Raw genomic sequence first — 27,888 nt, forward strand, 5'->3', positions numbered from 1 at the left:
CCCAAGGATAACGATAGGCATTTCAACATCCCCAATGGTTATTTTCTGGTCCGGGAAGAAAGTCCCTTCCTCCAGCTTTTGAAACAGAGCAGAGTGCCTGAAGACGCGAGCATCATGTACCTTTCCCGACCATCCCACGTTGATGTTAGTGAAATGTCCCTGGTGATCCACCAGGGCTTGCAGCACCATTGAAAAGTACCCCTTGCGGTTTATGTACTCAGTGGCTTGGTGCTCCGGTGACAAGATAGGGATATGGGTTCCGTCTATGGCCCCACCACAGTTTGGGAATCCCATTGCAGCAAAGCCATCCACTATGACCTGCACGTTTCCCAGAGTCACTACCCTTGATATCAGCAGATCTTTGATTGTGTTGGCTACTTGGATCACAGCAGCCCCCACAGTAGATTTGCCCACTCCAAATTGATTCCCGACTGACCGGTAGCTGTCTGGAGTTGCAAGCTTCCACAGGGCTATCGCCACTCGCTTCTCAACTGTGAGGGCTGCTCTCATCCTGGTATTCTGGCGCTTCAGGGCAGGGGAAAGCAAGTCACAAAGTTCCATGAAAGTGCCCTTACACATGCGAAAGTTTCGCAGCCACTGGGAATCGTCCCACACCTGCAACACGATGCGGTCCCACCAGTCTGTGCTTGTTTCCGGGGCCCAGAATCTGCGTTCCATGCCACGAACCTCCCCCAGTAACACCATGATTTGCACATTGCTGGGGCCCGTACTTTGTGAGAGGTCTATGTCCATGTCAATTTCCTCAACACTCTCATTGCCGCTCTGCAATCGCTGCAATCGTCTCCTCGCCTGGTTTTGCTTTGGCATGTTCTGGCTCTGCATATACTCCAGGACAATGCGCATGGTGTTCATAGTGCTCATAATTGCCGCGGTGATCTGAGCGGGCTCCATGATCCCAGTGCTATGGCGTCTGGGCTGAAAAAAGGCGCGAAACTATTGTCTGATGGAGGGAGGGAGAGAGGGAGGGGCGAGTGACGACATGGCTTACAGGTACAGGGAATTAAAATCAACAAAGGTGGCTGTGCATCAGGGAGAAACACAAACAACTGTCACACATATGCATCCGAAGAAGTGGGCAGATTGAATTCACCAGTCATGCTGCACCATCTGCTGCCAGTTTAAGATGTATTCTTAGAATTGAATAAGGATTGGGAATGGCTCAGCCATTACAAACATTGAATCTATCTCCCCTTGTAAGTATTCTCACACTTATCAACCTGTCTGTACTGGGCTATCTTGATTATCATTTCAAAAGTTTTTTTTCCCCTCTTACTTAATTGGCCTCTCAGAGTTGGTAAGACAACTCCCACGTGTTCATGCTCTCTGTATGTGTGTATATATATCTCCTCAATATATGTTCCATTCTATATGCAGCCGAAGAAGTGGGCTGTAGCCCACGAAAGCTTATGCTCTAATAAATTTGTTAGTCTCGAAGGTGCCACAAGTACTCCTATTCTTATTACTTTAAGCCAATCTCATGATTTTGGGGAGGGGGCTGACTCATGATTTTTGGGACTAGCAAGATTGGATAATATATTTATTTGATCATTACAATCTTATTTAGTATATTTTATTTGCCCACTCTCTGCTCCTTACTTTGGTCTCTCCTTACAGGAACACAAACATAGCATTAGAATTATGGTCACATTTTCAAAAACCCCATATGTTCAAAATTAAGCAGGATCACTTCACCCAATGTTAGTGTTATGAATAATACACAATATGCACACACAAAAAGTTAGACATCTCTCAAACAAAAAATAATTTGCACAACATGTGGTACACCTCTACCTCAATATAACGCTACATCTAGGCTACAGTAATGAAGACAATGGGAAGGGACTTAATTCTGGAGATGGGACTAGAAACCACAACTGCATTAAAGAAGCAAGAAAAAAAACTACAGGACATTCTACAGAATCTCTTTGATACCTGTATACCGTACCAACACAAGTAGTATGGGAAATAAGCAGGATGAAGCAAGAGTCCACCAGATGGCACTATAGGACAGAACGCATCAGTTTTCAGACAAATATCTCTTGGGGATAAAAAAAAACACTGATTGGCCCAGGTCAGTTGACTAGAGCTCTGGGGCTAAAAAACTGCTATGTAGACATTCAGGCTCAGGTTGCAGCACAAGCTCTGGGATCCTGCGAGGGTGGAGGCCATGCTGCATGGCTTTTATCCCCACGTGGACATACCCTTGATGTCCATGTCAAAAAGGAAGCAAGAGAAATGTATCTCCTGAGAACTGAAGGAGTTTCTTCCTAAGTGCTTTCCAGGAACTTTATGGCAGTCCTCATTGGGAGGGAACAAAAACTTTTGGACACCACTTCTATGACAGAGTCAAGATTTTTCAATTGCAATGTTGTCCATGCTAGAATAAATCCCTCACTACTGCTACTCACTACTCCCCTGTTTATACAGTCACAGATCGTGTTAGCTTTTTTGGCTACAGCTTCACACTACGAGCTCATGTTAATTTGCTTGTCCACTATGACCCCTAAATCCTTTTCAGAGTCACTGCTTCCAGAATATATTCTTCCATTCTATAGGTCTGACCTATTCCTTGAATCTAGATGCACAACTCTGCATTTGGCTGTATTAAAACATTTTATTTGAATGGACCCAGTTTACCAAGTGATCTAGATCACTACTGCCCTGTCCTCATAATTATTTACCATTGTATCATCCACAAATGTTATTAGCAGTGATTTTATATTTATCGCCAGATCGCTAATGAAAACGTTCAATAGCACTGGGCATGGTATTGAGCCCTACAAAACCTCCTAACAACACCTCTATTCAATAATGACTCCCTATTGACAACTATTTTTGAGACCTATCAAGTAGCCAGTTCTTAATCCATTTAACAAACACTTTAATAATATTATTTAATGCTACTTTTTAATTATCTGTACAGGTACCTTTATCAACCAAAACAGTAATTCCATCAAAAAAATTGAAATCAGGTTTGTTTGACAAGATCTATTTCTTGAAAAGATCTATTTTGAACGCATGCAAATGGGAGCTGAATTATCTGATCTATTCTGTGCATGTCCACACTGGAGCTCATGGTGAGAGATTTAGGTAACTACAATGAGCAACAATTCAATAGTTTTCGGAGGTACTGTTAAAAACTGTTTAGAAAAATTCATTCCAGTATATATTTAGTAAATATTGAGTTGTCTAACAAGTAATCACTGCAGTCCTTCCTCTGAAGAAAAATCCTACAATCCATAAAAGCATTATCTAAAGATCTTCTCTAGCAGGAGGTTCATCACCAACACACACAAAAAAGGAATTGCAACAGCAATGTGGACTGATGTTTTAATAAAAAACATCTTGTAATAAATTACATTTATTAATGGATTATTGCAACATAAGCATAGTCTATAATTTCTCCTTTTTGTGTTCTCCCTATTACAAACAGTGTGAACAGAAGCAGCTTCAGCAGTAAATGAAAAAACAGTTGAAGACACTGCTAAGGACTTGACTTTTGTTTAAAAGATAGAAATCCTTGGATTATTAATATGAATCTTAATTTAGAAGGAAGAAAGAATGAATTTATTGTAGCTACTGAACTAATAAAAGCCAACTAACTTTTCCAACTCTCTATAATGCATTACTTTTCCTACTCCAGTGTCTCACATCCTCGTGAAAAATGTTAACTACTTGTCACTATTAGTTTTAAAAGCTACACTAAAATTATAGTAGCATCTGGAAGTTTGCTCTACCTAGTTCATGTTAAACCAGTAGTTAAGCTAATAATAATACTCTGAATGTATATAGTGCCTATCATCCAAAGAGATCAAATTTCTATAGAGATATTGAGTCTATCACCACCCTCTTTCATAACAGAAGAGAAGGAGTTGAGACTGCTTACTCCAGGGCTTCAATTAATCCTTAATCTCCTAACAAGCACTATTGTTTCACCAAATTATCAAGGTAAAAATGCTGTGCTAAGGTTTCACTTGTACAGGTGAGTATAATAGTGCCATATAGTTCAGATAATAATCCATCCAAATCCATTATCCTGCCTCTGTTGGATGCCAGTACCAAAAGTTTTGTATGCTGCATTCTCATCCCAAAATAGATTTTTCTGGGAAGTTTTGTAAAAGAAAAATTAGGGGAATTTTAAAGTTAGTGTTTTGAAAGATTACCTAAAGTTCCCTTGTGAAATAGAATCATAAGTGCTTGGCCTTGTGCTCTGTTGATATAACCAACTCCCTGATAGGTCCTGTGGCAAGTTACAAAAAATGTAATAGAAACCATCATAATTTGACTTGATAAATAATACTACCAAGCTCTTACTTACAGCCTTCCGTCAGTAGATCTCAGAGCTTTACACTACTGTGACAAAGTTCCTCCTCTGCCTTGGTGGGTCCTGCGCTTATAGGCGGACTTGCTTGCCTCAGAGATTCACAGCAGCCCTCAGTTTGGCCACTTTTGCTATTGGCTCAAACCTGCCGTCCACTCAGCTAACCTCATCACTGGCCAGCATGGGGGAAACGGAGAACAATCCCCACAGTCTCTGTGTCCCACCTAGTGGGTCGGGGACAGGCAAGATCCCTTTCCAATTTAGACCTTCCCTTCTGGTGTTGCTCACAGACCAGGTCAAACAGAGGACTGGACGAGGTAACCTATGGAGGTCCCTTCCAGTCCTACATTTCTATGATTTTATGACGCAAGGGTAAATCTTGAGCATGATGAAAAGAGTTTTGGCCATGCTACGCTTGTCAGTAGCCACAGAGGCTACATATTAAATCTCACATATCATGTTGAAGATGTATCCCGAAAGGCTGCATGATGCAAATTTGAAAACAGATATCAGTTCCACCCTCTGGTTTTGAAACAAAGATCATCATATGGAGGTCACGCAGAAATGTTTGCCAAAATAAAACACTTTACTCCAAGCAGAAGGGGAGTTTGTAACTAGGCTTGGAAGAATTAGATTTTCATCAGTATAGGACAGGAAAGGTCAATTTCACTGTACACACACATACCAATAAAAAAAAATATGTCTATCTATAATACATTAAATTTACATATATGCAAAAAAAGAAAAATACTGCTTCATAACTTAGAGCTTGATTCAATGATATTTACTTTGTATATTTTGACAGGCAATGTAGACGGTTTGTGTTCTAACAGTTATAAAATTGTAACTTCTTGAATCTCAAGGTCTACTATCATTAAATAATTATTGTCTGACCCCCATAATGTCTGATCCCTGCTATAATTTTCCACAACTGTGAAAATTTAAAATAGATAATCTAAAGTAATGCTTAAAATAAACTATCAAATTTATAAAAAATAAAAAATCACATTATGCCAAGCCTATTTGTAACTTACCATCACTGAGGTCTTGCAAAAGGTTTTCTTGACAGGAGAAGTCCAGCTTCACTTTAATGTTTACATTAAATGTTGCAATCTTCCCAGGTTTTAGGGGAAACTGTGAGAGAGTGTCTTCTAGCTTCCAACTCAGGAACTCACCATACAGCTTTTCTATATTAAAAATGTATATATTATATATAAGCATATGCACAATAAGAGCAGTAAGTTTTAAATTTAAAACAAACTAGTACCTTATATGTTATATACCATGTATAGTTTATTTCTTTTCATTTTCTGTTTAAATGTGTGAAAATATTTGGTATGAAAGAATGAAAAATTAAATTAATGTTGACAGGACTGAGCAGGGCTGATGACACTGTGTGGAAGAAAAACATGTTTACCCAGGAAACCAAAATATAAACCTTATTGAAAAGAACAGCAATAAAAATAATTGGATGATTGACATCAAATTACAAGAAGCACGAAATGTGCTTTTCTCTCTCTGAAGTGCAGCCTAAAAGTGAACTAAAGTAATCTTCATACAGTACTGAATCACATAGTCGCCCCAACAAGGAACTAGGACACACGCATCACTTCATCTTATCACAAAAGTATGACAAAACCAATCCCAAAGCTAAATCAGTCACTATTCCAAAGTGTCTGCAGTTTGGGAGTGAGGGGAGGGGGCATTTTGTTGGGTTTTGGTTGGATGGTGGGTTGTTTTTTTGTTTGTTTGTTTTCACTGGAGGTTCTGCCCCATAACTAGAAATTAAAATAAAGAGAAAGAGGTTCATGCCACTTGCTGTAGCTGACCAATATTTAGCAGGAGTTCTCAAACTTTTTCCTTCTGCGCACTCTCCCCCGCCCCCTCCCCAACCATACTATAAAAATTCCCAGCTCACCCATGCCACAACAACTGTTTTTCAATAGATTAAAAGCCAGGGCTAGTGGGTAGCAAGGAGAGTAATTGCCCAGAGCCCCACACTGCAGAGGGCTGTGCGAAGCTAAGCTGCTCAGTGCTGGATTCAGCCCAGGGTGCAGTGGCTCAGGATTCAGGTTTCTGCCCCGGACCACAGTGAGTCTAACACTGGCCCTGCTCTCTGGTTTATTTTGGTAGACCTCCTGAAACCTGCTCGCAGCCTGCCCCCCAGGGGGTCCCGGACCCCTGGTTGAGAATCGCCAATTTAGAGTACTTCAGGCCTAGAATATTAGGGACACTACAAGTCAGGATTAATTTACACTGGAAGATATTTGTGGGGGATTGTGCATAGCACTGTCAAACACCATGCACAGCTCTAAGCACTGTTAGTTTAATGCTTATGAAAGAGAGGAACTGACACAGAAAATGATACGAAAAACTGAATATATTTCATTATGTTTACTATAAATGTGGTATTGAGATAATTTATATGAATTTATTTTACAATCTTACTAGCAATTATGTTCAAGTTTGGATAATTAGCAATAAACAATACCAAGTAAATGGATTTCTAAAATAAACAAAGTACAATTCAGTTGGCAAACTACACAGCAAAGGAACTAAATATGACATATTATGCCAATTATGTGCTATGCTAAGTGAGCTCTGAAGTGCGCCAAAATACTACAGTGATGATTTTTATTTCAGTTCATCCCTATTGGTATCCTTGACATCACATTAAAAAACATGGCTGCTGTAGTGCAGATGCTCTCTGCAGATGGAAGAGAGCTCTTCAGTCGGCATAATTACTCCACCGCCCCAAGTAGCGGTAGCTATGTCAGCAGGAGAGCTTCTCCCACCTACATAGCGCTGTCCACACCAGCACTTAGGTTGGTGTAACTTACATCACTCAGGCTAGGTCTACACTATCCGCCTGAATCGGCGGGTAGAAATCGACCTCTCGGGGACGCGACAATCGATCCCCGAATCGACGCTCTTACTCCACCAGCGGAGGTGGGAGTAAGCGCCGTCGACAGAAAGCCGCAGAAGTCGATTTTGCCGCCGTCCTCACAGCGGGGTAAGTCGGCTGCGATACGTCGAATTCAGCTACGCTATTCACGTAGCTGGATTTGCGTATCTTAAATCGACTCCCCCCTGTAGTGTAGATGTACCCTCAGGGGGGTTACTTTTTCACATCCCTGAGCGACTTAAGTTATACCGAAGTAAGCGCTAGTGTGTACAAGTCCTGACATAAAGAAATTGATCTGGATTAATGGGTTTCCATACGGGAAAGACAATGTACATCTTCAATTTATGTAAATCAAAGAAAATTTTTATCCATTACTGTATAGATGGCCTTTGACTCCAGTGAAGATCCACCACAGTTTTGCTCCTGGGGAGGCACCTTGTTTGAGGGGTTGTGGGGAAAGAACATACACATATGGCAGTTGTGTCCAGGAATTAGACAGTTTGGGGAGGAAATAATTAAACAGATTCATCTTATAACAAAATACCAGCTTCCCAGAAATCCCCAACCTGCTCACTTAATGCTCCAGTAAAGGATGTACATTTTAAACAGAAAGAATTTATTTCCTTTGTAGCGGAAAAATGTGACTTCTCTTATGGAATTGTGGGCTAGTAAAACATGGACTGTCTTTGTAATAGAAAAGATGTTATACCAAGTACATACACAATAGAAGCACCAAAAAGAGGATTGGTATTTAGAAATTTGGCCACCCTTTTTAGTGTACTATAAGGAGGAGAGCTTCTTATCCAGCAAACCAGGTTCTTTGAATATTAACCTGATCCTGCATAAGAAATAAGCAACGTTTTATTGTAACTTTGCCTTAATAAAAAGTTTCAATACTACACCAAAGGATATCAAGGTCAAGGAAAGTGTGGGCCCCTTACTGAATGGGGGAGGCAACCTAGTGACAGAGGATGTGGAAAAAGCTAATATCCTCATGCTTTTTTTGCCTCTATCTTCACGAACAAGGTCAGCTCCCAGACAACTGCACTGGGCAGCACAGTATGGGGACGAGGTGACCAGCCCCCTGTGGAGAAAGAAGTGGTTCAGGACTATTTAGAAAAGCTGGATGAGGACAAGACCATGAGGCCGGATGCCCTGCATCCGAGGGTGCTAAAGGAGTTGGCGGATGTGATTGCAGAGCCATTGGCCATTATCTTTGAAAACGTCCCAGATGACTGGAAAAAGGCTAAAGAGAAGAATGGGGGGGGGATTTGATAGCTGCTTTCAACTACCTGAAAGTGGGTTCCAAAGAGGATGGATCTAGACTGTTCTCAGTGGTAGCAGATGACAGAACAAGGAGTAATGGTCTCAAGTTTCAGTGGGGGAGGTTTAGGTTGGATATTAGGAAAAACTTTTTCACTAGGAGGGTGATGAAGCACTGGAATGGGTTACCTAGGGAGGTAGCGGAATCTCCTTCCTTAGAGGTTTTTAAGGTCAGGCTTGACAAAGCCGTGGCTGGGATGATTTAGTTGGGGACTGGTCCTGCTTTGAGCAGGGGGTTGGACTAGATGACCTCCTGAGGTCCCTTCCTACCCTGATATTCTATGATATTAAGTACCTGTTATAAAAACAATTAGTGATATTCTATAACTAGCTAAATATAATAAAAAAGAAAACATTTATACATTAATAATTGCTGAAGAAAATGTTAAGTATTAAAAATGCTACAGTAATATGCAGATGGTGACGTCTAGTGATTAACTTTCTCTCTACTGAACTGCAATGCTGATCTCAGCTCAACTCCTAATTCTGCCACTGACTCCTCGTGTGACCTTGGCCAAACTATTTAGGGCTTATCTATACTGAAACAGTGTGCAGCAAGCCCGGGTGTGAATGTATAGCAGTAGAAAATATATAGACACTAGCCAGCCACGCAGTAAACCTCCATGTGGACCTGGCTACAATGCACAAAGTTTATGGTGCATTTTTGACACTGCCATTTCAAATAGCAAGCAATACGTTAAACTGCACTATTGTTTGGTAGCAGGGTCCACATGGAAACTTACGTATTGGAGTATAAGCTTTTGTCTGACAAAATGGGTATTCACCCACGACAGCTTATGCTCCAATACGTCTGTTAGTCTATAAGGTGCCATAGGACTCTGTCGCTTTTTACAGATCCAGATCAACACGGCTACCCCTCTGATACATGGAAACTTAGTGCACGGCAAGCCAGGGTGTGATGTATAGTACACTAGCCTGCTGTGCACTAAGTCTTCATGTAGACATACCGTTAATCTTTCAGTGCCTCAGTTCCCCATCCATATATACATTAATGTTTACAAGATGTTCAGAAACTACAGCGATGAGCACCACAAAAAAGCATATAACTACATAAAACAAACAGTCATAGTCTGACTGGGAGCATCTCAAGGAAAAAGTTACTTATTCATAATAGCACATACTATAGCTACTGTACACTGAAAATCAGTGGTCACCAACTGGTCGATTGCACTTGACTGGTCAATCCCAGAGGATTTCCCAGTCAATCGCGATCTCTGGCAGTGTAGCGTGGCTGCCGCTAAAGCAGGCTCCCTGCCTACCCCGGTCCCACGCCGCTCCCGGATGCGGCCAGCGAGGCCTCGTGGCCTCCTGCCTGCAAGCATCATCCCCCGCAGCTCCCATTGGCCAGGAGAGCTGTGGGGGTGGTGCTTGCAGAGAGGGGCAGCGCGTGGAGACACGTGTCACCCCCAGGAGCGGTGTGGGGCCAGAGTAGGCAGGAAGCCTGCCTTGGCCTCGCTGTGCCTGCTGTCAACCGGAAGCCGTTGGAGGTAAGTGCTGCCTGGTGGGAGGCTACATCCCAACCCCCTCTTGCACCAAAAGCCCACCCTGAGCCCCCTCCCAGAGCCAACATCTCAAACCCCCTCCTGCACTTCAACCCCCAGCCCTAAGCCCCCTCCTAGAGCTAGCACCCCATACCCCTCCTGCACCCCAACCCCTGCCCCAGCCCTGATCCCCCTCCCAGAGCCAGCACCCTGTACCTCCCTCCTGCACCCCAATACTCTGCCCGAGCCCAGAGCCCACTCCTGCACCCAAACTTCCTCCTGGAGCTTGCACCCCTCCCCCTCTCCTGCACCCCAACACCCTGCCCCAGGCTCAGCCCAGAGCCCCTACTCCCTCCCAAACCCATACCCGGTGAAAGTGAGTGAGGGTGGGGGAGAGCGAGTGATGGAGAGAGGGGGGATAGAGTGAGCGGGGCCTTGGAGAAGGGGTGGGGTAGATCCTGGGTTGCCCTTAGATTCAAAAAGTGATCTTGGACGTAAAAAAAAGGTTGGAGACCACTGCTGTAAATGATTCCTCACAAGGGGGCGGTTCATCGTACATTTAATACTGCTTTGCACAGTACAGGGACCAGAGAAAATTATGGGTCTTTGCTTTACAGCACACCAGACAGAAAAGGACCGTCTGGTGACCTTCAGAGTACTGGGTAAAGCCCGGCTCTCAAGTTTTTGTATGTGGAGGAGGGCAGGAGCTTTAATAGATTAATTCTACGATTAAATATCTCCCTTTCAAAGTAATTAATTTTGTGTTGTTCTTAAAAATTTGGACATTCACCCCGATACAACTGTGATCAATAAACTGAAAAATAAAATAATTCCTCCCCATTCATTTCTGCCTGATAAGCTACAACTCATTCCTCTCTTTTGTAGATATGTCCACCCTCCTGTCTTACCACTTCCCACATCAGCACAGTACCATGGATTGGAAGGAGAAAAGGAGTGAGGTATTACAAGGGAAAATTCCCTCCTAGTACTTTTGTTTGATCAAAGTTATCTCCTCCTCTTATGAGTTCATTTGTGACGATATCACAATCCTGGTTTTCTATTGTTCTTTAGGGACAACAGCCAAAGTTTCAGACTCATATGAATGAATGGCCCACACAGAAGCAGAGCAATTTTCAGTAGCCCAGGTGAATGTTGATGTGAAAGTATACATCTTTCATGTCGAAACTGCAAACCAGGCTCCCTAGCGAAGGGAGGGAATAATAGATGCCAGCATCACCATATGGAACTTGGATTTTCTGAAAAAAGTGTTGAGGAGGCAGAGACGACTATAGGGTGGCACCCTCTGCACTTTTTCAGGATGAGAAAGTATGGGGAGTAAAATCTTCTGCCCAAGAAGGACCTGAATACCTGCTCCATGATGCCCATCACTACAAGGGTGGCCACTTCTTATAAGAGGCAGTGATGGAAAGGACCCCCGGCAAGCGTCTGAGGGGGGCTCCGTGTGTGGGAGACAAGGAATTCAATAGAGTATCTGTGGTGCACCCAACCATCCATGGCAATCTTGCCACAATTGTGGGCAAAGAGGGCAAGACAACCCGGAAAGATGACTTTGGGGGGGGGGGGGAGGGGGAGACCAGAGGTGGTGACAGGGATGGTTCAGAGCACTTGACTTGTGAGTCAAAAGTGAGCCTTGGGATATTGGTGGGTCAGGATGCAGGAGATGTTTGTGGCAGGGGACGCAGCCTGGGGGCACTGTGGGTGGTGTCGCTTCTGCGAGAATTCTTGTTGCCAGTGATAGTAGGGTGAATAGCGTGCATACTGCCAGGGATGGAAGGGATGTCGCTGCTGTTTGTGATGGGATGTAGATCCCAAGGAAACAGAGTGTCTCCCTCAAGTCCTTCAGGGAGTGAAGGGACTCATCTGCCTTGGCGGACAAGCGCATCTCCTTGTCGAAGGGGAGGTCCTGTATAGTGGTCTTGACCTCCCATGGGAAGCCGTTGGATTGTAGCCAAGAGTTGCGGCGCATGACCACACACATGGTGAGGCAATGGGAGTATGTACCCATCGGCAACCAGGCAGCCCTCTTCCACGAGGGTGCGGAAACACTGTCTCTTGTCCAATCAAGATTAATTAAGTACACTATACTAACAACTATTTACAGCTAACTGAAGAAAAACAACAAAGAAGAACTATATACAAATGGATGAAAATACTCTTGCAGTCGAACTATGATCATGAAGGAACAGGGATTCCGACTCTGGACATGCAGCGGTAAGAGGGAACTGAAGAGGCATTGATCCACACAACCCAATATAACCTCGCCTGAGACACGAGGCAAAACACCTCACACACGCAGGTCAGCACACGCAGGTCGCACATGCAGGTCAGCTTCAAAAAAATTGCATGCAGGCGCACCAGAGTTTGCAATACATATAGGGACCACCTCTTGAATAAGAAAGGCTACTTACCTAGCAATTGTAGCTCTGAATAGACTGTCAGTACAAATCCACATACTGTCCTTACTCCTCATTTATTATTATTTTTATTATTATATAGCTGTTCTGAAAGAGTGGAACAGCTACACTGACAATATTCTGTTTTATACTTGTTCTCAGCTGAAAATTAATTTGCATCTTCTTGTATTTCACTGTCAATTTATTAAGGCTGACATCTCATAGCTACTATAGAATATAATTGACAGGAATTATCTTGTGTGTGTTTTAGAAGCAGATGGTTTGTCTGCAGAAATCTAATTCCAATGTGAAATGTATTACATCTAGGGATGAGAATATAATAAGAATGACTGTTTTAATTTTTCACCCCTAAATGTGTTTACTTGATAATGGCTACAATGTAGGACTGCTTTTCATATTAGACAAGCAAGGTGGGTGAGGTAATATTGGACCAACTTCTGTTGACGAGAGAAACAAGCTTTCAAGCTTACACAGAGCTCTTCTTCAGGTCTGGGAAATGTACTCAAGAGTGTCACAGATAAATACAAGGTGGAACAGATTGTTAAGCATAAGTAGTTAATACATATGTCAAGGAACTATTCAAGGTGAAGTGTCCCGTTATCACCTCTCCAGTCATAGGGAGAAAGGGGGGAAAAAGACGAGGTGGGGTGTTAAGTGGGTTATAGATTTTTGTAATAACCCATAAATCCAGTATCTGTATTCAGTCCATGAGTATTAGTATCTAGAAAAGTTATTAAATTAGGCTCCCAGGCTTGTTTTTTGAAGGTGTTATGCAGGTTTCCTTTGAGGATGAGGACTGAGGGGTCAGATCCATATGGATTCTAGTATGGGGGTGGTAGGTGACCAGTAGCAATGTGTTTATTAAAGGGTTTTATTTCTGTATTGAAGCAAGTTCTCTCAGGATATTTAGGTGGCCTGTTACAAGCTGTGACCTATTTCACTGGTGGAGTGTCATTATTTGGTGAAGGCTATTTTAAGTTTTTTAAAGGTGTATATCCTGGACTTTCTCCTCGGCACATATTCTGTGGTATCAGAGTGCCTGGCTGTAGATCACAGATTTCTGTGTGTGTTTTGGGTGATTACTGGATCTGTGATGATTCATGGGTTCAGCCACCTGAAGACAGCCATCCAACACAAAAACAAACCACAAAAAAAGCGGAACCAACTACAACAGCTCCAGAGACAGTTTCTAAGCTTATGTTTAAGTTTAAAAAAAAGCCTCACGATTTCAAATGGACAATATTTAACTCTGCAAATCCAGGTTTACAAGGAAAAATTGGCAGGTGCAACCCTTCCATGATTCAGTAATTACAGTTTATATTGCATTTACCTTCCTTATCTTAAGTTTATTCTAAAAGTTGTCAAGAATCAGAATTATGCTCATCTATGAACAAGAATTTAAATTTACAAGTTACATTTAAAATTAATGCAAAAATTAAAAACTAGCATTAAGAATCAGTCTGAGAAATGCTACATACCTTACAAGGTTAGAGAATCAATAGCTTCATGCAAGATCTTTGGTTAAAAATGATTTCCATCTGAAAATCTAGGAAGGGGAATGGGCTTCAAAGCCCAAGCTCAAGCCTGAGATTCAACTTCATAGCACTGCCTATACAGCTATTTTTACAAAATTAATGGGAGCTCAGCTACCTCCAAGTTTGTCAATCCAGCTGTGCAGCTTCACTAAATAATGCTGTGTAGAAATACCCTTAAAGACTAAAGAGCGTATATAGTAAAACTCTTGCCACAACCATTCCGTCCCGAATAATAACTTCCTAGCTAGATTTTTCTGATATTGTGCAAATAAATTAAGTCAAACAATGTTGCACTAAAAAATGCAAAAAATTAATTTAACAATTTAACATCTGTGCTCCATATACATTGTCTCTGAAGAGCTGTGCTAAGACCTATACACTGGTAAACTGTGCTACAACCCATTTCAAAGCTGACATTCAGGGAGCATGTACATGTCTGCCTGTCCCAGTATTCTAGAACCAAGGGCATAAAAAGTCTCCAATCCCTAATTGTCCCTCCATTACGCTATCTCCGGGTGCATCCCCCCTTAAGTCTCCAAAGTGGAAGCGAGGACTGGTATTTATCTATCTACAGAGCCAAAATATTTAGTAATCAGGACTTATTTTGGTAAGTAACCTTTTTCTCCTTTATGACATTGTGTCCACAAATCACCACTGAGAGAGACTAGCTAGCAGTGACAACATTAAGGGGGAGGGCTAATCAGTGCTGTTAATTGAAAAGGGACTGAAGGATCCAGTCTGATCTGGACTCACATTGAGAAAATGTTTTGGAAAGGTATGACAAAGGATCTAACTGCAGTTCTCCACAGTTGGCACACTGAACAGGTTGATGCTCAAAACACTGCTTACCAAGCCACCCAATAGAAAGTCTAAGTCCTTCTGGTATGGGAACTTCAGAAAGCACATAGCCTGCATATATACAAAACCTGATCTGTTTCAATAGTCTCTGGACTGAAGGGTACTCACAACTACCTTAAGTTAATTTTTCCTTTCTAAAAATCAAAAGGAAGTAGTAAATAAGAGAAAGAGGAGATCAAGCCTTTTTTCTTCCGAAGGGGGTGGGGAATATTCTGTAAAATGTGCTGATCTACCTGTTTGAAATCTACCCCATTAATCCATAATAAATCTGGATATAAGATTTACTATAATGCTCCAAATCTCATTGCTTCTAAAAATATCTTAAGTAGATGTGCTTTTAATACCTCATCTAGTGAGCATTCTGGTTGGTCTTCTTACAATAGATTTTTCCTTTCTTAAAAAAAGACATTAAGACACAAGAGGACTGGTGTTTGCTGGGGGAAATCTCCAATAAACTCCTCTTAACTGTTAGTCCAGCTCTTAGCAGATGCAGTTTCCCAAAATCATACTGTAGGGGAGGCAAGAACACAGTGGGGCTTGCTCATGTCCATTCCATGCTAGGTGACTCACAAGCAGTACCTTTGGAGGTGGGCTTGGACTTTATGGACGTGCTGACTGCAATACCACTCTTCCAAAGCTGGCTTCGCCATGGGCCTATTGGGTGATAGCATAGTGGGACAGTAAGGTATGAACCGACGACCATGTTGCAGCTCTGCAGATTTCCTGGATTGGTACTTGTGCAAGGAATGCTGCTGATGAGCTATGAGCTCTTATGGAATATGTGGTCACAATGGCTGGAGGCAGAACCTTCGCCTACTCGTAACAAGGCAGGATACAGGCAGTTATTCAGGACAAGATTCTTTGGGATGATACTGGTAGCCCTCTCATTCTTTCCACTATTGCTACAAAGAGTTGCATAGACTTGCGGAAGGGCTTAGTCCTCTCAATAGAGAAATCTAGGGCTCGCCTAACATGTAATGTATGGAGCAGCTGCTCCTTGGCAGTCTTGTGAGGTTTCGGAAAAGACCGGAAGAAAAATGTCCTGGTTGTTGTGGAATTGCGACACCACCTTTGGTAGGAAGGCCAGATGGGGGCGCAGCTGGACCTTGTCCTTGAAGAACACCGTATAAGGGAGTTCTGATGTCAGGGTTTTGATCCTTGGAGACCCTTCTGGCCGAGGTGATCGCCACTAGCAAGGCGAACTTCCAAGACACAAGCAGAATGGAACAAGATGCTAACGGCTCAACGGGAGGCCTTGTGAGCATTGACAGGAGAAGGTTTAAGTCCCATGGGGGAACTGGGTCATGAACCTGAGCGTAGACTCTTTCCAGACTCTTGAAAAATATGACCATCGTCTCATGGGAGAATACTGATTTGCCCTCCACTGGATGGCAAAGATGGCTGCCAAGTGAACCTTAAAAGAGGTGGAGCAGATCATCCAATATAGAATACAGAGAAGACCAGGATGGAGAAAGATTCCGCTCAGAGGCCTAACTAGCGAAGGCTTTCCTGGTGGAAGGCTCTCTCCTACCTAGCAAGACTTGCCGAGCCTGTTCTGAGCAGGCCTGCTCTTCAGAGTTCAGTCATGCAGCAACTATGCTGTCAAGTGCAGGGAGGTTCAGTTCAGGTGAAGCAACTGATTGTGGTCTTGTGAAATCAAGTCCAGATTGGGTGGAAGCACTAGTGGAGCTGCCACTGAGTGCTTCTCCCACCAACATAGTTAATCCACTTCCCTGGGAGGCAGTAGCTAAGACAATAGGAGAAATCTCGCCCACTGAGTTAGAGAGTCATCATTAAACACTACAGCAGCGTTTATGACGCATTTTAAGTGTAGATGTGCCCACAGAAGTGCTGACAGGATATGCAGGTGAATAAACACCACATGGGATGGACTTAAGTAGCAGGGCACAATATATACCCTCCTCCCACTGTCACATATCAAATAACAGAGGGGTAGCCGTGTTAGTCTGTATCCACAAAACAACGAGGAGTCCGGTGGCACCTTACAGACTAACAGATTTATTTAGGCATAAGCTTTCGTAGGCAAAAAACCCACTTCTTTACCCACAAAAGCTTATGCCCAAATAAATTTGTTAGTCTATAAGGTGCCACCGGACTCCTCCTTGTTTTTGTTTTCACATATCAGGTATTTAACTGGGACCAGTGCAGGATTACAGGGCTCTCGACATATAATCAGTAACCCAGGGTGGACCTGCCTTAGACCCAGCCCTAAGACTCAGCTCACTTTTGAATACCTTCTACTTCCCCTGGCACAGGCCAAGAGAAGAGGTAGAAGCTCCAAGGTGCTAGGCACTGTACAAACACAAAACAAAAAGATAGATTGTAAGGTCTTTGGGGTAGGGACTAAGTATAAAACGAGAACAAGGGGAGACAGACAGATGGGACTACAAGGGAACAGGACAATAATATTGGTCAGCATGATAGGCATTGGTCTAAGCACGCCAGCAGCATAGCCATTCTCAAGCTTTTAAGTGACATTTGATATTATGTATGGATTTTCCTCTATTAAAAGATTTAAAAAAGAAGTTAATCTCAGTGCTGAACATCAGGGAGGACCTAACCAGAAAACAAGGGTGTGCTGCTGTGATGCACCCTAAGCTATGGATTTCACTGGAGGATGTTATTGCAATTTTAAAATTGCCTGTTACAAGACAGAAATCAGAGAAATGCAATGCTGGAAGGGATCTCAAGAGATCTAGTCCAAGTGCCCACATTCAGACAATCATTTATACCTAGACCATCTCTGACGGGTCTTTAATCTGTTATGAAAAACATCCATTGATGAAGATTCGACAACCACCCTTGGTAATGTATTCCAATACTTAACTATCCTGAGGCAATGTTTACACTACAAAATTATTTCAACCTAACTTATGCTAGCATACAGCCATCGCAGTTATTAAATCGCTTGTGTTTGCGCGAGCTTGGCTCCTTATGCTGGTGGTGCGTGTCCTCACCACAAGCGCTTGTATCAACTGTATTGTCAGTGAGAGGCATTGTGGGATGGCTCCTGAAAGCCAGTAACGGTTGACATAAGCAATGCAGTGTCTACACTGACACTGCACCTGCCTAATTACATTGACCATGACTCTATGCCACTTGAGGAGGTGTTCTTACTAAATTGGCATAGAGAGGCACTTATGTCATTGGGAGCCAAATTTAAGTGACAATACTTCCACAGCTAGCTCAACACAAGGCATCTTATGTCAACCTAATACTGTAGTGTAGACCAGGCCTTTGAAACACATTGGCTATAGGTAGGTATATTTGCTCACTACAATTAAAGCTCAGGAAACAAGCACTACAAGGGTAATTCAAGGTGGCAAAAAAATCATTGCCTGGCCAAATGCATCACAAAGACACATTACTGGGAATCATTGTCAAAATGCTCCTTCAAAGCCTCCCTGATTCTAATAGCCTCCCACTGTGTCCCTCTAATTGCCCTTGTATCTGGCTGCCCAAAATCAGCAGCCAGCCCATCAGCCTCAGTGGTCCACCCCTGGGAAAACTTTCCCCCCCTTCACTTCGGAAATATTATGTAGAGTACAGCAGGCTGCTATGACCATCGGAATATTTTCCTCACTGAGGTCTAACCTGCCAAAAAGACAGTGCCAGCGACCTTTTAATCAACCAAAGGCACATTCAACAGTCATTTGACACTTGCTGAGTCTGCTGTTGAAGCGCACCTTGCTGCTGTCTAGGTCCCGGCGTAAGGCTTCATGAGCCACAGGAGCAAGGGGTAGGTGGGGTCTCCCAGGATCACTATGGGAATTTTCACATCCCCGATGGGAATCTTCTGGTCTGGAAAGAAAGTCCCAGCATGCAGCTTTCTATACAGTCCAGTCTTCCGAAAGACGCCTGCATCATGCACCTTCCCTGAACACCCTGCATTGATGTCAGGAAAACAGCACCAGTAATCCTCCAGCGCCTGCAAGACCATGGAGAAGTAGGCCTTTTGGTTGATGTACTCCATTACAAGATGGTCAGGGGCTAAAATTGGGATATGCGTTCCATCTATCACCTCACCACAGTTAGGGAATCCCACTGCCTCAATTATTTCCTGTACCTTACTGAGAGCATCAGTCCTTCATAGCAGGAGGCAATTAATGGCCCTGCACATTTGCATCACTGCAACCACCATGAAGGACCTTCCAACCCCAAATTGATTTGCGACTGACTGTAGCAGTCTGGAGTTGCCAGCTTCCAACAGTGATAGCCAGTCGCTTTTCCACTGAGTGCTGCTCTGATTCTGATGTCCTTGAGGTGCAGTGCTGGGACAAGCTCCACACACAGTTCCATGAAGGTGGATTTGCGCATACGAACGTTTTGCAGCCACTACTCGTAATCCCATACATGCATCACAATGCAATCCCACCACTCAGTTCTTGTTTCCCTAACCCAGTACCGACGGTCCATCGTGGCAAGCTGCTCCATGAGATCCCAGCAGCAATCCTGAATTATTTGTTTCCATGGCAGACAGCAGGGCAGGAATCATTGATTCACTCTGTTTCACAACTTATGATATACTGCAGGACCAGTCACATTGTGTTCCTAACGCACATCACCAGACTGGTCAGCAACTCAGGATCCATGCTGTCAGGCAGACATGGCAGGTGCACACTTTACAAGAGCAGTTGAAAAATGGCACAGAAAGTAGGAAGCCAATGGAATGATGGGATGGAAAAAATTGCATCACGGGATGGCACACACGTCCCCATGATGCACCGCGATCCGTTCCCAGAGCTCCTGGTGACAAAGGGTGGCGAGTTGCACAGTGGGATAGCTACCCACAATGCAATGGATCTCTGTCAATGCAAGAGCAACAACTATGAACGTGCTCCGCTGACACAAGGAGCACTGAGCGGACATGCACAACCAATGTTATTAAAGTGACTTGTCAACATAACTTAAGTCAACTTAACTCTGTAGTGTAGACAAGGCTAAGTCTGTCACCATTATTTAGATGTCCAAGCCCAAATAGATGCCTCCTCTGGCAGGGAATACTGTACACTGTGGCACCCCATTAAGTTCTTGGAATATTACACACTGTGGAAATAATGAGTATCAGAAGCTCTTCCTTATGGTTTAAAGGCTTATGCTTAGTACGCTATAAATATTCTACTGTAGGAATGGCAAGCCTGGACATGTAAGAAAATAAAATTGACATCTGATGATTTTTCTTGCCTTAGTCTCTAAGCTCACGTTTCCAAATTCAAAGACATTAATCTGTTATGTTACACAAATTGATAAGACACAGGGATAGTATTAAGCTACTATTATGTGCCTATCACAACTCCTGCACTACCAAGATTGTAAGTTCTTTGGGTAGAGTTAATTTTTTTATTATGTGTGTATACATTGCATAACAATGTGGCATCTCAATCTCAGATTGGGGCCTGTGCATATTTTTATGGTACCAATGATAGTAATGACTCGAGCTATTTTTCAGCTTTGTAATGCAATCTATGCAATTTCCCTGGAGACTCTCAGTATAGGCAGAGAGCCCCTCACAGATGATCAGCAGGTCCTGTTTTCTGAAGCTGCAGAGAAGAGACAATCCCAATGGCGGAATGGCAATCTTGGACACTCAGTAAAGAAAAATCATCAGGTATCAAATTTTATTTTCTCACTATGCAATTAAAGAACAAAAACTATAGTTGTGTATGTTATTTCCATAGTAAGAAAACACTAACTTACTTTCATCTGATTCTATATTTATTCTGTTAATATAATCTTCATAATGATGCCCTCACAGATGTGTTAGAGCACAGAATCTTAGAAAAAAATACATGGAGACAGGAAAATTTATGCCTGCATCCTATTCTTTCTTCATTTTCAACTATCCTTTTAATTCACAAGATAGAATATGGGAATGAACAAAATAAACTATCAATTATTCTTTTCCACATTTTTTCCTGTTGCAGAAACTATGACTGGATGGCAGCTGGGCATTTTTTCCCTTCTCGTAATTCTTTCAAGTAAGGAAATTTTAGGGTTAAAACAAGATTTTTTAATAAACCACCTTGCTTATGCATATTCTGTTTCTCTACAAAATACCATCTCATTTATCTGATTTCTTCATAGTCAATGTAGTATCTATTGCTAGTCAATCACTGGCTCCTATTATATATTATAATAAGAAATTATTATTTTAGAGATGAGGTTTCTGCTTCTGTCTACTTTAAAGTTAAGATTCACTGATTTAAAATAAAAGCTGTCAAAGTGACATTAACTTCAAATCTACTTCCACATGCTTTTTGAAAATAAAGAACATATTTAGGTTTACTGGATCTGATTCCCAAAGAGGACACTGATGTCCAACTAAATGAATCCCCTGAATCTTTATTAGGGGAGAGGGCTACTTGAATTCTGAAACATCACTCCACTAAGACAGTCTGTCACAACCACTTCGTACATGCTTCTCTTGAAGTGAGGGATTTTTCTAATCATACACCAGCATACGTACCTTTTGAGTTGACTGTTTTTGCTGTGACCTCTAGTTTCTCCAGAGGTTCTGTTCCAATATTTTCTAATTTAATGACAAGTTGCTGCGTTTCTCCATTGTAAAGCTGGACAGATACACTGGTGGAAATTTCATCCCCTGAGGAAGGCTGCAATGTGTGAGCAGACCTATAAACAAAGATAGATATGCAAATTAAATACTATGTTAAACATTAATCACATCTTAAGAACCTAACCACAATAGAAAACGTAACAGAAATCCGGGAATCCAGTCAACCTGTCCTTGATGGTTCACAAAATATTGACCCTCAAAAAAAAAAAATATCCAATAATTGCAGCTAGCTTCATCTTATACTCCTTTTCCAGCTCTTCAATTCCAGCTTAATTTTCAGTGGCTACTATATTCAGGAACTATTAGGAGCAAAAACTAATAAGCTCATAATCACAGTTTTGAAAGGGTATAAAAGCATTCACTTCTAGCTGTGGGAGTTTGTTAAACAAATTGCCGCTTATATAACAAAACTGAACTGTACAAGGGTGGGGAAAAGCAAGCTAGCAATCTAAATAACTGAGTTTTAAAGGTTGGATGTTATCTAATTTTTCTAATGAGGTTTATCTAGTACTTTTGTTACTGAATGTCAACTAAGACTGGCGTGGAACACAAAAATAAAGTTTTAAAAATATTTCAACGGAGAAAGACTCGGGATAGATACCAGGGTGAATGCTCCCTAGAACAGTGTTCTTCAAAGTACTGGGTCACGGAATGTCAGGCACTGGGTCACCTTGCTGATTCAAATTATAACAATCGTTGCTGCACAGCAGCTCTAAAGGGCCGCACAGCAGGGACCTGGACAGGAGAGAGGTAGGTGGTGGGCAAGAACTGGGGAGGGGAGCAAGTTGGCTTGCAGGGCTGCTGCGGGCCTCTCTCCCAGCTCCGGAGCTCGCTGCTGCTGGCCAGGAGAGAGGGACCCTTCCCCCGGAACTCTGTGCAGAGGGAGACAGGGACCCTTTCCCCAGAGGCCCCTCCTGCACCCTGAACCCCTCATCCCCAGCTCCACCCTAGAGCCCTCAACTCCAGGATGAAAGTCTTTGGGTTGACACAGGTAGCCTTCTCATCCTTTCCACTACTGCTACAAGAGTTGAATGGATCTGTGGATTAGTCTTCTCAATATAAAAGATGAGAGCCCACCTAACATCCAACGTATGAAGCCGTCATTCCTCAGAGCTTTTGTGAGGTTTTGGCAATAAGACAGGTAGAAAAATGACCTGGTTGTGGTGTCACAATTCCACAAACTTTGGCAAGAAGGCAGGATGGGGGCACAGTTGGAACCTGTCCTCGAAGAACTCCATGTAAGGTGGCTCTTATTTAATGGCCCTGATCTCAGAGACCCTTCTGGCGGAGGTGATTGCCACCTGGAAGGCAACCTTCTAGGAGAGAAGTAGTAAGGAGCATGATGCTAAAGGCTCAAAGAGGGGCCCCATAAGCCTTGACAAGACCAGGTTTAAATCACATGGGGGGGGGGGTCAGTTTGTGAACCTGAGGATAGAGTCTTTCCAAAACCTTGAGAAACCAGACCATCTCATGACAGAACACTGATCTGCCATTCACTGGAGGCTGAGATGGCTACCCAATGAACCTTAATAGATGAGAGTGCCAGACCTTGCTGCTTTAGGTGGAGAAAATAGTCCAGGATAGACTGAAGAGAAATTCTAGGAGAGATATCTTGTTCAGCGGCCCAACAAGTTAAAGGTTTCCATTTGGCCAAGTAGGTAGCACTGGTGGAAGGCTTTCTACTACCTAGCGTGACCAGTTGAACCTGTTCAGAACAGACTTGTTCTTCAGGATTCAGACATGCAGGTAGGTGCAGGGAGGCAAGGTTTGGGTGTAGTAGTCAGCCATCGTCTTATGAAATCAAGTCGGGGCAGAGTGGGAGCAAGAGTGGAGCTGCCACTGAGACATCCAGAAACATACCAAACCAATGCTAGCATGGCCATACCAGTGCTATCAGAATAAACCTTGCCTTCTCCAATTTGATTTTTAGGAGAACTTGTGAACCAAGGGGATTGGTGGAAAGGCATACAGAAGGTGATCTGCCCACGAAAGCGGGAAGGCATCAGAGAGGGAGCCCATGCAGTGCCCATGCAGCAAACAGAACTGATGGTATTTCCTATTCTGCCTGGTAACGAACAGGTCCCCCTTGGGAGGCCCCCACCTCTGAAAGGTAACACTGACGACCTCTGGGTGAAGGGACCATTCATGCTGAGAGAAGGACCTGCTGAGGTGATCTGCCAACATGTTCCGGGCTCCTGGGAGGTCAGACGCCTCGAGATGAATGAAGTGTCTTGCACAAAAGTCCCATAGAGCAACCACCTCCTGATACAAGGCAAAGGATCAGTGCCCTCCTTGCTTGTTGATATAAAACATGGCCACTGTATTATCTGTCAGGACTTGAACTACCTTTCCTGAGACTTGGGGAAGGAACACTTGGCAAGCCAGGCACACCGCCCTGAGCTCCCTGACATTTAGGTGCAGGAAGAGTTCTTCTTGAGACCAGAGGTCTTGAGTCCAAAGGCTGTTGAGGTGGGCTCCCCACCCTAAGTCGGACATATCCGAGACTAAAGACACTGATGGCTATGGGGACACAAAGGACACCCCCATCATTACTGACTTTGGCTCCTTCCACCAGCCAGAGAAGTGAAGATGGGGGGAGGAATGGTAAGTATTGAGTCCAAGTGATGTCTGCTCGGGGACTAAACTGACTCTAGCCACACGTGACGGGGCCTGAGGCGCAGTCTTACATATTGAATCATGCAAAAAGAAGAACCGGAGTACTTGTGGCACCTTAGAGACTCATATTGAATCATGTAAGTGAAAGCCGCCATGTGACCCAGTAGCTTGAAGCACACTCAAGCTGTCATGACTGGGTGGGCCATGACCTTGGAAATCAGGTTTGCCATGGTCTGGAATCAGGCCTCCGGCAGGAAGGCCCAGGTCTTGGGTCAAGTAGAGCACAGCCCCAATAAATTCTATTTTCTAAACCAAAACAAGCATTGACTTCTGCTTGTTTATCAGCACCCTGAAGGTGGTTCGGACTGTGCTGAAGCTCTCTTGCACTTGAGCCTGCAACTGACCTTTGGTCAGTTGTTGAGGTACGGGTAAACCTGAACACCCCACCACCCGAGGAAGGCTGCTACAACCACCATACACTTCATATAAACCCTCAGGGCTGCAGATAGACCAAAGGGGAGAGCAGTGAATTGGTAGTGGCAATGACCCACTACAAACCTGAGAAATCTTCTGTGACCATGAAAGATAGAGGTGTGAAATTATGCGTCCTTTAAGTCAGTGTTTCTCAACCATGGGTAACTGTACCCCTGGGGGTACGCAGAGGTCTTCCAGGGGGGTGCATCAACTTATGATGGTATTTGCCTAATTTTACAACAGGCTACGTAAAAAGCACTAGCAAAATCAGTACAAATGAAAATTTCATATCGACAAATGACTTCTTTATACTGCTCTATATACTGTACACCAAAATGTAAGTACAATATTTATATTCCAATTGATTTATTTTAGAATTATATGGTAAAAATGAAAAAGTAAGCAAATTTTCAGTAATAGTATGCTGTGACACTTGTATTTTTAGATCTGATTTTGTAAGCAAGTAGTTTTTAAAGTTAAGTGAAATGTGGGGTTACACAAGACAAATCAGACTCCTAAAAGGGGTACAGTAGTCTGGAAAGGTTGAGAACCACTCTAAGTCAAGGGCAGCATACCAGCCACCTGGGCCCAGGGAGGGAAAGATGGAGGCCAGGGAGATCATGCTAAATCTCAGTTTCTTGAGACATCTGATGAGGCAGCACAGGTGCAGGATGGGCCAGAGCCCGCCTTTTGCCTTTGGGATTAGGAAATATCGGGAGTAAAACGCTTTCCCGCTCAAGTACTGAGCAACTTCCTCCAAAGCTCCCATACGAAGGAGGGATTGCTCCTTCTGGGCAAGGAGCTCCTCATGAGAAGGTTCCCTGAAGAGGGATGCGAGGTGGGAAGAAGGAATGGATAAAAACTGAAGGGTATATCCAACTGTCACTATGCTCAGGACCCATTGGCCAGATGTTATAGATGCCCAAGCCAGGCTGAATAGCAACAGACAATCCAAAAATGAAAGGGGGGGCAGATCTGAAATGGCGACTGGTATAGTGCTCTTGGGCACACCTTCAGAAGACCTGCTTGGGCTGAGGTAGACAGGAATAGTTTATGCCATTTATAACCTCAGTGTTTTCTTTTGTAGGGCTCCTGACTTGGAGGTCCCAAGAACCAAGGAGGCTGCTGGGGTCTGAAGTGTTTTCTAGAGGCAGACGGCGCATACAGGTCTAGGGATCATAGTGTGGCCCTTGAGTCCTTCAGTCCGTGAAGTCTCATGCCCATCTGCTCCGAGAAAAAAGAGGAACCTTCAAATGGGAGATCCTGGATTGATTGTTGGACCTCTTGGGGAAAGCCAGAGGACTGGAGCCAGGAACAGCACCTCATGGTGACCATAGAGGCCACTGTCCAGGCCACAAAGTCGGCAGCATCCAAAGCCACGTGGAGAGAGGTCTTAGCCATATTCTTACCCTCTTCTAGGAGGACCAGAAACTCCTGCATTGCCTCTTGAATCAGGGAGTCTGAACTTTGTCAGGGAGTCCCATAGATTAAAATTATATGTCCCTAGCAGAGCCTGCTGATTGGCGATACGCAGCTGGAGGCTACCTATAGAATACTTTCTTCTGAAAAGGTCCAGTTTCTCAGAGTCCTTCTGTTTCGGGGTAGCACTCTACTCTCTCTGCCTGTCCCTTTTGTTAGCCAGACACCCAGAGGGTCCGGGGAGAGTGCGAGTACAAATAGTCAATCCCGTTTGCTGGCACATAATACTTTTTCTCTGCCCTCTTTGACGTGGGGGCCAGAGAAGAAGGAATCTGCCATAGGGCCTTGACAGGTCCCATCACCACCTCATTGATGGGCAGGGCTACTTTGGATAGAGCTGCTGCAGCCAGGATAACAGGAAGGCTGGGTGATGTCTCTTTGAGCTTCAAGCCCAGGTTTGAAGTGACCCACTTTAGAAGGTCCTGATGGGCCCTGAAATCATCCTGGGGAAGTAGGCTGCTGGGACCCTGTCAAGGCTGCTTCCCCACTCTGAACTTTAGGGTACAGATGTGGGGGCCTGCATGAAACTTCTAAGCTTAACTACCAGCTTAGATCTGGTCCACTGCCACCACTCCCAAAGTGCTAATTCCCTTCCCTGGGTAGCCTTGAGAGACTCTTCACCAATTCCCTGGTGAATACAAATCCAAACCCCTTGGATCTTAAAACAAGGAGAAATTAACCATCCCCCCACCTTTCTCCCACCAACTCCTGGTGGATCAAGATCCAACCCCCTTGGATCTAAAAACAAGGAAAAATCAATCAGGTTCTTAAAAAGAAGGCTTTTAATTAAAGGAAAAGCTAAAAATCATCTCTGTAAAATCAGGATGGAAACTAACTTTACAGGGTAATCAAACTTAAAGAGCCCAGAGGAATCCCTCTAGCCTTAGGTTCAAAGTTACAGCAAACAGAGATAAACATTCTAGCAAAAAGGTACATTTACAAGTTGAGAAAACAAAGATAAAAACTAACATGCCTTGCCTGGCTGTTTACTTACAAGTTTGAAATATGAGAGACTAGTTCAGAAAGATTTGGAGAGCCTGGATTGATCTCTGGTCCCTCTCAGTCCCAAGAGCGAACAACCCCCAAAAAGAGCACAAACAAAAGCCTTTCCCCCACCAAGATTTGAAAGTATCTTGTCCCCTTATTGGTCCTTTGGGTCAGGTGTCAGCCAGGTTACCTGAGCTTCTTAACCCTTTACAGGTAAAAGGATTTTGGAGTCTCTGGCCAGGAGGGATTTTATAGTATGGTACACAGGAGGGCTGTTACCCTTCCCTTTAAAGTTATGACAGACCCGCAACAATCTTATCTGGGGAGAACAAGAAGGTGACTTGCACCAGGGCAGGGGCAGGAAAAAGATCTTGGAGTCATCGTGGATAGTTCTCTGAAGATGTCCGCGCAGTGTGCAGAGGCGATCAAAAAAGCAAACAGGATGTTAGGGATCATTAAAAAGGGGACAGAGAATAAGACTGAAAATATATTATTGCCCTTATATAAATCAATGGTACGCCCACATCTCGAATACTGCATACAGATGTGGTCTCCTCATCTCAAAAAAGATATACTGGCACTAGAAAAGGTTCAGAAAAGGGCAACTAAAATGATTAGGGGTTTGGAACGGGTCCCATATGAGGAGAGATTAAAAAGGCTAGGACTCTTCAGCTTGGAAAAGAGGAGACTAAGGGGGGATATAATAGAGGGATAGCTCAGTGGTTTGAGCATTGGCCTGCTAAACCCAGGGTTGTGAGTTCAATCCTTGAGGGGGCCATTTAGGGAACTGGGGTAAAAATCTGTCTGGGGATTGGGCCTGCTTTGAGCAGGGGGTTG

The 27,888-nt window shown here is 43.5% G+C and overlaps 1 protein-coding gene across 8 annotated transcripts in view; it reads right to left on the reverse strand.

Moving 5' to 3' along the window:
* TRAPPC9 (trafficking protein particle complex subunit 9) overlaps window positions 1-27,888 on the reverse strand; it is an 852,706-nt gene that overhangs the window by 682,760 nt on the left and 142,058 nt on the right. For all 8 annotated transcript variants that reach the window (XM_065586245.1, XM_005291042.5, XM_005291041.5 and 5 more), the window contains exons 15-16: window positions 21,388-21,551; window positions 5,377-5,529 (exon numbers count right to left, since the gene is read on the reverse strand). In XM_065586245.1, coding sequence (XP_065442317.1) covers window positions 5,377-5,529; window positions 21,388-21,551 — 317 coding nt within the window. The remainder of the gene's footprint in view (window positions 1-5,376; window positions 5,530-21,387; window positions 21,552-27,888) is intronic.

Source organism: Chrysemys picta, chromosome 2, assembly GCF_011386835.1.
Source record: "Chrysemys picta bellii isolate R12L10 chromosome 2, ASM1138683v2, whole genome shotgun sequence".
NCBI lineage: Eukaryota > Metazoa > Chordata > Testudines > Emydidae > Chrysemys > Chrysemys picta.